The 11,265-nt window shown below is 44.3% G+C and overlaps 2 protein-coding genes across 4 annotated transcripts in view; one reads left to right on the top strand and one right to left on the bottom strand.

Annotated features, from left to right (window-relative positions):
• Positions 1–4,046, top strand: part of Mctp (multiple C2 domain and transmembrane region protein) — a 17,525-nt gene extending 13,479 nt beyond the window's left edge. For 2 of the 3 annotated variants that reach the window (XM_070210150.1, XM_070210151.1), the window contains exons 6-12: positions 698–849; positions 908–1,423; positions 1,481–1,840; positions 1,919–2,038; positions 2,095–2,298; positions 2,366–2,573; positions 2,628–4,046. In XM_070210150.1, coding sequence (XP_070066251.1) covers positions 698–849; positions 908–1,423; positions 1,481–1,840; positions 1,919–2,038; positions 2,095–2,298; positions 2,366–2,573; positions 2,628–2,708 — 1,641 coding nt within the window. In that variant the 3' untranslated portion in view covers positions 2,709–4,046. Of the gene's footprint in view, positions 1–416; positions 630–697; positions 850–907; positions 1,424–1,480; positions 1,841–1,918; positions 2,039–2,094; positions 2,299–2,365; positions 2,574–2,627 lie in introns of those variants that run through there. The other variant, XM_032435656.2, reaches the window with a different exon arrangement.
• A 413-nt stretch (positions 4,047–4,459) lies between these two features.
• Positions 4,460–5,886, bottom strand: LOC6627203 (probable 3-hydroxyisobutyrate dehydrogenase, mitochondrial). The gene is made up of 2 exons (XM_002050239.4): positions 5,729–5,886; positions 4,460–5,646 (listed from the first exon to the last, which is right to left on the bottom strand). The coding sequence occupies exon 2, from the start codon at positions 5,628–5,630 to the stop codon at positions 4,662–4,664; it is 969 nt and encodes a 322-aa protein (XP_002050275.1). The 5' UTR covers positions 5,631–5,646; positions 5,729–5,886; the 3' UTR covers positions 4,460–4,661.
• Positions 5,887–11,265: the final 5,379 nt, after the last annotated feature.

The following is an 11,265-nucleotide window of genomic DNA, read 5'->3' on the forward strand; positions in this document are numbered from 1 at the left end:
CCCGACTAGAACCTCTTACTTGTTTCTAATTATCACATATGTTTTGCCCTGTTATGCAAATTTCCTTATCTTTTATTTGAACGAATTTAATGCTTACTTTTTAGGCTCCGTAAGGTAACCTCTTGAAAATTTGTTCATGAAATTAATTGTTATATACATATGTGCATATTTATACTGATAGTACGCAATTGATGGGCTCTTGCCGACAACTAAGTTCAGTGTACAAAGTTGGAGGTTGCTTGACACCAATTGCAGGCAGTCGCTGCTTATCAGCGCCTCGGTCTCAGCCCAGTCTCAGAGCCGACGCTTTGCACGTAGTGTGGCAAAGTGCATGTATAAGTGTATATGCCCACTTCAAGGTTAGAGAATTCATTGACTCAGTCTAAAGTCGAGAGCGCGACGCCAACGAATTGGCTTTAGTCATTGCGCGTTGCTTCGTTTGCGAAGTGGGACTTTGATTTGTGAGGTGCGTGTGTGTGTCTGCCAGTTGTTGTGCATTGGTTGTGCGGATTATGGATTGGCCTGGTCCAATTTACCGGGTTGCGCCGCGCATGTTGCTCAAGAGGCTGCGCCAGCAGCACAGCGAGCTACGTGAGCAGCTGGAGCTGGGCTGCGAGGAACTAAAGGAGGTCAACTCGAAATGCACTTTGGATGTTGTGAACGGGTTTCAATTACAGCTTTCCATTACATCTTACAGCACTTTCAACGCAATTCCAAACTAGCTGAGTCATCGAAGCGTCTTAAGTCGCAAATCTGGAGCTCCGTGGTGACAATACTTCTGGTCAAGGCCAAAGATCTGCCGCTTGCTGAGGATGGCAGCAAGCTCATCGACATACACTTCAAGTTCAGGTGAGTAATTGAGACTAGAGTAATGAAGAGCGTGAACCATCTAGAACTCTGGCCACAGATTGGGCAATGAGAAGTACAAGAGCAAGTCTTCCTGGACGGAGCGCTGGCTGGAGCAGTTCGATTTGCATCTGTTCGATGAGGATCAGAATCTGGAGCTGGCTCTCTGGAATCGCAATACGCTGTACGGCAAGGCCAACATTGATCTGAGCGTCTTCCAGCGCGAGACCACACATGGCATCTGGAAGCCATTGGAGGATTGTTCCGGCGAGGTCTTCCTCATGCTCACCATAAGCGGCACCACGGCCCTTGAGACGATTAGCGACCTGAAGGCGTTTAAGGAGGATCCGCGCGAGACCCAGCTCCTGCGCGAACGGTATCGCTTTCTGCGCAGTCTGCAAAATCTACGTGATGTGGGTCATCTCACGGTCAAGGTGTTTGGCGCCACGGGCTTGGCAGCGGCCGATATAGGCGGCAAATCGGATCCCTTCTGCGTGCTGGAGCTGGGCAATGCGCGTCTCCAGACGCAAACCGAGTACAAGACGCTGACGCCCAGCTGGAATAAGATCTTTACCTTGTAGGTGACATCCATACTGCACAAATTGAAAGTAGCTCAACTCCTCTCGCTTCACAGCAATATCAAGGATATCACCCAGGTGCTGGAGGTTACAGTATATGATGAGGATCGCGATCATCGTGTGGAGTTCCTGGGCAAGCTCGTGATTCCCCTGCTGCGCATCAAGAGCGGAGTCAAGCGCTGGTACACGCTCAAGGATAAGAATCTGTGCGTGCGCGCCAAGGGCAACTCGCCGCAGATACAGCTGGAGCTGATTGTGATCTGGAACGAGGTCAGGGCAGTGTGTCGCGCCCTGCAGCCCAAGGAAGAGAAGCTCATCCAGCAGGAGGCCAAGTTCAAGCGACAGCTCTTCCTGCGCAATGTCAATCGCCTCAAGCAGATTATAATGGATATACTGGAGGCGGCACGTTATGTCCAGTGAGTAGTCCGCTCTGAGTGGAGCGTGGCAGCTGATCATTCTCTCTCTTTCTCCTACTCATTCGCCTTCTCTTACAGGAGCTGCTTCGAGTGGGAATCGCCCGTGCGCTCGATCATTGCCTTCGTGCTGTGGATTGTTGCCTGCGTCTATGGCGATCTGGAGACGGTGCCGCTGGTGCTGCTGCTCATCATACTGAAGTATGTCCCAGATCCGTAATAAATTCAAGTTAAACTCGAGTTCCTTTGAATTGCAGAAAGTGGCTCATTAGGCTCATCACAGGCACAACAGACGCCAATGCGGGCCACTATGATTACGAGTACGACGAGGACGACGATGATGACAAGGAGAAGGAGGAGAAAAAGTCAATTAAGGAGCGACTCCAGGCCATACAGGAGGTCTCTCAGACCGTACAAAACACGATCGGCTATCTGGCCTCCCTCGGCGAGAGCACCATCAAGTGGGTGACAGCCATAGACCAAGTGGTGCTCAGCTCATGCTTTCGCTCATGCTAACTTTCCTTGCAGCACATTTAACTTTTCCGTCCCTGAACTGACCTGGCTGGCGGTGGTGCTGCTGCTGAGCGCCATATTCGTGCTGCATTTCGTGCCGCTGCGCTGGCTGCTGCTCTTCTGGGGCTTCATGAAGTTCTCGCGGCGCCTGCTGCGCCCCAACACCATACCGAACAACGAGCTGCTGGACTTCCTATCACGCGTGCCCGACAATGAGGAGATTGTAAGTGATGCCAATTAAATAAATTTAATCAGTCTAATCGGATTTGTCTTGCAGAACCAGTACAGGGAGCTGCCGCCGTCGGCGACCACTGACCAGGCACGCAACAATCCCAAGAAGAAACTCAAGGGCTCATAGTCCATAACCAGCGCTGATTCGGTGCTGGTGGCACCGCTGCACCACAGCGCAACTGGTCCACAGCATCTGATGCAGCAGATGACCACACGCTTCCGCGCCAATACCAGCCAGCTGAAGCACAAGTTTGGCCAGGCCAAGAGCCTTAGTCTAAGCCAAGGCGATTAGTCCACTTAGTATACAAATTAACGGCACTTAAGCAACATCGCAGACGCAACTTTAACTAAATGCACCAAAGTTTTTGCTTAAATTAAGAGCTTCAAAAAAAACATAAGTATAAATCTTGCTGTCGGGTGTAACCGACTGCTTAATGCTCGTTCACAGTCGAATAACTCCGTGAAAGAAACCCAATTAATTCTAAATAATCTCTAGAGCAACTCCTCAATAGTCTCTATACCAAATATCTATACTTAACTTCTAAAGCTGTCGAATATATATATAGAATATAGATTCTCGAGTATAAGCAAACCAACTTTCAAGTCAGACAGACGAGTAGTCAATATACTCGTTTAGTTGTGAACGAGTATTCGAATATTTTAGGCAACATTCATATTTTTATCTCAGCTTAAAATCGAATCAAACTATTTACACTTGATGGATATACACTGAGCAAAACTATTTGGTTCAGTTATGTAAATACACCAACAGCACATTGTACTTTATAAAGCATGTACTTACATTTTACTTATATATACTATATAGAACCAGTACCTAAAATTATTTTTGAACATCTATTTGTATTTACCAAGAAGATTACCAAAACGCTACCCGCGCAATTCCTTTGCAATCGTATGAATATGAATTAATTATTTATTGTATATTTCAATTTGTGATATTTTTCAAAGAATTCAAACTAGAAGTACTATGTGGCTTATCCAAAATATATGAGAATACTTACCTATATATAAACATATATATATATATACAGATAAAAATATTTGAATACCTTTACTTCTGAAGTTACCCTACGATATGAATGTATTTATGTATTTTTAGTCTAATTGATTGCCCTCAATTTAATTTAAGGCTTTTTATATGCATACCTAACTATACTTACTCATATATGATAGATCTATTTAAATAATTATTGTAATTTGATTGATCAACAATTACCTAGTACATAGGTTGCCATATGAATTGCAATCCAAACAACTCCGAGAAATCCATGAGAAACAATTAATTAGATAGTCGAAACTATTTTATACTCCAGCAACAAAGTTTTTATATACATACAAATCCTAATTAATTAACATTAATTAAATAGCACGTAAGTTAAGTTTGTTAATTATTTTTCAAAATACGACAACCAAATAAAAAACAAAATATTTTTGGATTTCGCTCAAAACAACAACAAAAGCGTTTTATTTGAAGTTACTTTTCGAAGGCTGTCAAACTGTAAGTTGGTCACTCTCAAACTGTGTGCTTTCATTTATGTTACATCGCGTTCTTTGCGCTTTCATTGTCTTTATTGCCGTTTGTTTTGCTCGAATTTCTGTTTACTTGCAAAAAAGCTTTCAATTACTTTCATTTTTACAAATGAATACCGCACGCCGTCCACTGGAAGCGCAAAAGCTCACAGCTCGTGCTGGAAATGAAATGTCGATCATAAATTCGTGACCAACTAGAATCCAGCCAGAAGCCAACTAGAATCCAAACAGCTGTATTTAATATGCTTATCAGATGACAGTTCCACTTGAATTCGCCAATCGTTATGCAATCGAAAACTTTTCCACACAATAAGATAAACACAGATATTTATGAAAATACATTGTATAAATACAACTTTAATATATATTTAGCACAAATTCATATATATATATGTATATCAAAATTGGAACTCGAGAAGCCCTAAAAGGCGCCAACACATTGAATCCCAATTGGACTGCTTAACTTAGTGCGCTATAAATGCAAAACTGGTGGGCGGAAGCCCGTCAAGAGCTATCCTCGGGCAGCTGCTTAGTATTTGTCGTTCTTCATGAAGTCGTAGACCACGGAGAAGTCCTTGTTGCCCAGTCCCTGTGACTTGAGCGTGCGGTAGATCTGGTGGGCCAGGGCGCCCATGGGAATGGGCGTGTTGGAGGCGGTGGCCACGCCCGAGGCTAGACCCAAATCCTTGGTAATCAGATCTGTGGAGAAGCCACCCTTGTATGAGTTGTTGGCTGGTGCGGTCGGCGAGACGCCGGGCACGGGATTGTACACCTCGGAGGCCCAGCAGCGGCCGGTGGACGAGTTGATGATCTCAGCGAAAGTCTTGGGATTCAGGCCCAGGCGCATGGCCAGATTCATGGCCTCAGAGACGCCAATCATGGAGATGGCCAGCATCATGTTGTTGGCCAACTTGGCGGCCTGGCCCATGCCATAGTCGCCGCAGTGTGTGATGCGTTTGCCCATGCACTCGAGCACAGCCTTAACCGCATTGTACTCCGCCTCGGTGCCGCCCACCATGAAGGTCAACGTGGCCTGCTCGGCGCCGGGCACGCCGCCAGAGACGGGAGCATCAATGAAGCGTGCGCCCTTGGCGCTGATGCGCTTCTGCAGCGACTTGACCAGATTGGGATCAATGGTGGAGGAGTCAATAAAGATGGTGTTCTTGTTGACGCCATTGGCGGTCATCTCCTCGTACGAGGCGTCCACAATGTCATTGTTGGGCAGCATGGTGATCACGAAGTCCGAGTTTTGGGCCAGCTCCGCAGTCTTGGAGTACACCGTGGCGCCCTTGGCCTTCAGGCTGTCGCAGGCGGGCTTCGAGATATCGAAGACATGCAGCTTGTGGCCGGCCTTGATCAGGTTGCTGGCCATGTGGCCGCCCATGTTGCCCAGGCCGACGAAGCCGATGTTTTTGGAGCCACCCTGCGTGGACATGCCACGCACCAGGGTCTGGCTCCAGGCGTTGAACAGGGACTGCGACACAATGCGAAGCGACATGTTAACTGGCTGCAGGCTGTTTAATAAATTTAAAGATTGTGTTATGTAAGCGTTTTGTGCACACCCGCCCCCCTTCCGCCATTAAAGAACACACCCACCTGTAGCGAACAGAAACGAACGAGAAATCTCAACTGCTAAAGGTCCTACGCGATCGGACCACTGCCAAAAGCACACTGAGCGCACACCCTGCTCAATGGACGACGTTGACTGTCACGTAGTGCGGCTTCTTTCCAGCGCGTGCTCACGCCACAGCGCCAGGCTTGCCAACTGGCAGTCAAGTGCGTAGAGAAACCGGATTTGTGGCCGCTTTGGGCGCGCCGGCAACTCTGATAGATCGAAACGCGCGCTCTCGGTGAGAGTAAGCGCCAATAAGACTTACGGAGAGCAAAAGCTCTGACTGGAAGTATATTTTCTTGTTTAGTTTTATTTATTCTAATTAAATAACACGCGCTGGCGACTTATCTTTTAGCTGCGACGACATCGGCTGTTGTTTGGGGGCATGGCGTAAAGTGGGCGTGCGCGTGTGTGTGCGTATAGTTTGGCAAAAGCTGTGCAGCCAGCGCTGCTCAAACTGTGCGCAAGTCAAAAGCTCGACAGCTTGCAAATAGTTAAAGCTTCAGCTGATATCAGCATTATTCCATTATGTTCTCGTTGTTTTTATCTTATGAACTGATTTATGGCGCAGCCATATGTATTCAATTATCGTTTGCCACACTTTTCTGAGTGCGCTTATGGAGCGTCAATTGGTTCATTTTATCAATTGAACTTGAACTGGTTTGCTCTGTTTATCAATGTGTTTGCTCCTCTATTCGAATTTAACTACATATATTCTCGCTATATTCCATTCTTTTATTTTTGCCCTTTGGCTATGCAAAGTTACGTCAAATGTCGTGCATAACTTGAAGCGCACGCGCAATTTCCAAATGTTTGCAAAAACCTAAATCGTACGCGAACCCTCGTTACCAATATTTGCCCTTCACACTTTTTGCCCAATAGTTGTTAGTACAATAAATACAAATACAATTGCGCATATATATTTCATTTCTTTTACCATTTTTTTTTTTTTTTTTTGTATCGTATTCGATTTGATAACTTTCCCACCAGATGCGCCAATTGGAAATATCGAGTCTACGAGCTGTTGATCATTTGGTTATGCTTATTGTTGTTGTTGTTGTTTACGGTTGTTAATGGTTGTTGTTGTTGTTGTCAGTTGTTTGTGCCCAGGCCATAAAGTCGGCATGCATGAAATTGCAACTGGGGCTGCGTTTCGCAAATTTCGGCCACTTTACGTGCCGCTTATGCAACGCCAGCGCCGCTGCCGGCGTCGCTGTCGGCGTCGTTATGCTTTATCAAAAAGCCACTAACACGATTTCGCCAGCCAGAGAACCTGCTTCGCACAGATTGAGGAGTCTGCCTCTGACCCGATCTTGCAGCTAGTCTACCGCAATGATTTTGTCATATTGCCTCGCAGTATTTTGACATCTGTGTCAGCGTGTCTGCAGCACCAGGGTGTGGGTGGGTAGCTGCGGCTACAAAAGCTACACAAGTGGAATTCGATTGAGGAGTTTTTCGACTACAGTGTTCAGCAAAAACGGGGACGAACATCCTATTGCATAAGCGGGGCACAGCACTTGTCAGGCTGACAGTTGACAACGGACGGCAACAGCTACAACACCTTCTTATCTAACACACGCATAAAGTGCAATTCAGCGTATGATTAACATTACCAGCAACAATAACATCAACCACAACAACAACAGCATTCACATTAACATTAACAACATCGACATCGACATCAGCTACAACAACAAATGACAGAGTGAGAGCGCGTTTTTAAACAATTTACACTAAACAAACAGCAACAATTAAGAATGCTCACAACGGTCGAGCAACGACCCATTGCTACCCTGTAAATTGATAAATTGTGAAGGAAAATTTAAGGCTAATAAAAATGTATTTTGTATATGAAATTCTGCATTGAATTGAAATAAATACTAAATTGCACAAATTTTTCTAATTAGGTTTATTACATTTTTAATTTGCTGATAATTTAAAATTAGTATGTATGCAAACGATTCTAGGAATAAAAACATTAATTTAAAAGAATCAAGTGAACACTTTTTTCCTTATCAAGTTATAATTTTTTCATTTGCAATTAATATTGATTCACTTTTCCCATAGATATGGCGTATCAGAAAAAAAAGCGCGCCTTACGTCTTTTGTTATACCCCTTGTCAAGCGTATACAGGGTATATATATATTTAACAAGAGCAACGCATTAATGCGCAAAACCTATGTGCATGAAGTGCGCCATATGACCGCAGAAAGCAGGGCTTGGACAAGCGCTAGGTGCTCCGCAAGAGATCACATCGCGTATACGCAGTGTTGTGTGTTGTGCGCTGCTCATTAGGCGAGTCCGCGCTGCGGCTTGTTGTTAAGCATGTTGTTGCCGTTGCGGCTGTTGTTGCTGCTACTAATTTCCATGCAAAGTAATGTCAAAATAGATGCGCACTCGAAGCATGGTTATAGACCAACAGAAATAGTTTCACTCGCCAGCGGCGGGCAGCACAGCGCAACGCAGCGCGGTGCACTTGAGATTGACAGCGACACGGAGCTGGCAGATTGGAGTTGGGCGCTTTAAATTGAAATGCAAATTGAAATTATGGGCATTATTTGCCAACAAACTGGCCGAGATTAGGGCCTAATGCGAACGGAGCCAAGCCCACATCGTGGGCAGAGTAAACAGTTTCTTGACCCGATCACGAATTATATCGCATTCATGTTAATGAATTTGCGTGACTTTTCTCTCTATCTGTTTATTCTTCTTCTTCTTCTTCTGCGCATGCCGTAACGTTGATCTGTGGCAGTATAACTATATAGTATCGAGTATAGATTGCCCGACAGAGAGACAGGCAGACAGCAATTGTCATTGCGAATTTCAATTTCCGGCAGGCACGTAATTCGTAATTACATTTTGCTTTTTGGCAGTGAAATTTCAGTAGCTTTAATGCTTCTCATCGAGTTTTAATTATTTGCCCAAAACGAACACACACACACACGCAGTTATTAGCTTTCGCTGTAAGTGACGGGCAGTCAACAGTTCCCAGTTCCCAGTTCCCAGCTGCAGTTCCATTTCCAGTTGGCAGTCCACTTGGTTCACACCTTGTGGAACCTACTAACAATTATCAAGTCCATGGATTGAAGACCACTCCAAAAATGAAAAACCTACAAAAAAATAAAAAATAATAAAAAGGTAAATTGAAATGCAATGCAGTCGCTGCACCAACTAGGGAAAGGAAAGTGAAATTAAGCAGATATATTTTGTTATTGTTGACCCCCCTCGGCTGGTGATGGGTTTTCGATTTGTTTTCAATTTCATTTGGACTCTTCGACTGTTTCTAAGGCTGTTTAATACGCCACATGCATAATTATTAATTGCGCGCGCACACACACACACACACACAGGCATAAATTGGCGGCACTGGCACAAGGCCTATGCTTTAGCATATCATACTCTATCGCACTCTTGTATTATGCAGTGAAATTGAAAATCATTTTGAAAGCGCTTCAATTATTTGTTGCCCGACAAAACAGACATTCCATGCCACCGTTTACGCTCAAAGCAAATGTTTTGCCACAGTTTATTTGCTGTTGTTGTTGTTGGCCATATTACAAAATTTTAATTGCAGCAAGCAAAGTGAAAAATGACCAGAAACGAGCGATTATTGAAATTGGAATACCCTAACAAGTTAATGCTACATAAGAAACTGTTCGGTAAGAATTCTAAATGATTTTAAGATAAAAAACCTAAAAACCTTATAGAATACTTAACTTATAATTAGCTTTAAGTACATGGAACTATCAAAAGATATTTGGTTTATTTCTTAACTATTTTTTATGTATTTTCGATATGTATTATGTATGTATTTTGCTTACAATTGCTGCCAAGGAAACAAATGCCAGAATTCCACTCCTTTAAAGGTAATCTACGAAAAGATGTGGCAAAGCAAACAGCTTGGGCCAAGCATGCCCCATATTAGAGTGAGACAACAAACAAGATGGTTAAGTAAATGTTTAGCCAACTCAAATCCAAGACATAAGGAAGGAAACCTCCGCACCACACACTGAACTCCAGCCGTGTGTGCCTTCTGTGGTGTCTCTGGGGCGCACTTGTAATCCAGTTTACGACCAGATTTCGACCACATTTGACCAATGCAGCAGCAGAGGCAGCAGCGGCAGCAGCAGCAGGAAGTGTTTTTAAGAGTCCCATATACGTATATGGCAATCGTAAGGCATTTTGGCACCAAACAGCGCGGGGGGAGAGCTGCACAAAAAAGTTGTTTCAGTTTCGTGCGCCAAAAGAAAAAAATTAAATCAAATAAAATCTCTGTCGACACTCGCGATGCCGCGATGCGTCGATGCGTCTCCTGGCCAAATCTGGTGGGGCCAGTTGGATTGCATAATGCGGCCGATTTATGTCGGCAGGCTTGACAATGTTGCATCAGCTCTGGCTGCTCCAGAGTTTTCTACTTGAACGCTGCTCTTTAACTAAATTCTATAACGAATTACATTGGTTTTGCGGCCAGCAACAAAACTGCGACACATAACTTAATTAGCTGTGGGAAAACTTGGCCAAAATGTAGAGCAAAAAAATAGACAGAATTGCTCGCATTTTATGCAAATCTTGTTAATCTTTTCCGCATACGTTTGGAAAAACTGCGCAGCTTGGGAAAATACAATACTTAAATAAAATACATAAACGAGGCTGAAGGTCGCCTTGCCAGGCACTTGAAGTTGTTGTCATTGTTCAAGTTGTTGTTGTTGCTGCTGTGGCATTTGGCATCGACTTGGGCGTGTGAGCCGGCTACATGCACCGTTTGTGAGTGCGACTGCGACTTAGACCTGAACCAACACCTGTGAAAAGGTCAACATGCCTCGCAATTGGCTTTAATTGTTGCCAACAATCGATGCTCTGTTGAGCTATAAAAACGAAAGTGTTGCGTTCTGCTTCTAGACAATGGCTCGAATGGATACGCCGAAGGGCGGAAGTGCCTGCACGCCTGAATGCGCACAACGAGCCGTAGATCATGTCTGTAACCAAAATAAAATTAATCACATGCAAAACGCATAATTTGCCTGAAGAGTGACAAACTGCAGCCTCATGTGCCACATGCCACATGCCGCTCATAACTTGCAGCTCCAGAGTTTTCGTCAACGAAATTCGCCTGTTGCTGTTCGACGCGACTCTGTGACTTTGCCAATGCATATTTCATTTGGCTACGATTTTTGACAAGTTGCCAAGCTGGAGACAAGACGGGCCGTTACCTAATGTACACAATTTGGCCAGCTCGTTTGCATAGTCGGGCAGTTAAGTATAAAGTATATGCTAATTAACTTAATTTCCACGATCCATAAAAGTCTCGCAAAACAATTGCAGCTGCTTGATAGCGGAAATTAAGACAAAACTGTGGTATGAGAATATTTTAATTGCTTTATAGAAAATTTTCAAAAACAAACCCCGATAAAAAAAAACGCTTAAGGCCAATTCTTGACAAGACAAAGAAACGTTAACGCGATACACATGAAGGTTGTAAAGGCTGCTTAAGCGCTTTTACACTCAGGCTTAAGAGTTCCA

Source organism: Drosophila virilis, chromosome 5 (genome assembly GCF_030788295.1).
Source record: "Drosophila virilis strain 15010-1051.87 chromosome 5, Dvir_AGI_RSII-ME, whole genome shotgun sequence".
NCBI classification, from domain to species: Eukaryota; Metazoa; Arthropoda; class Insecta; order Diptera; family Drosophilidae; genus Drosophila; species Drosophila virilis.

Coding starts and splice junctions, on each gene's coding strand:
- LOC6627203 (XM_002050239.4), bottom strand. CDS start 5,630: ATGTCGCTTCGCATTGTGTCGCAGTCCCTGTTCAACGCCTGGAGCCAG.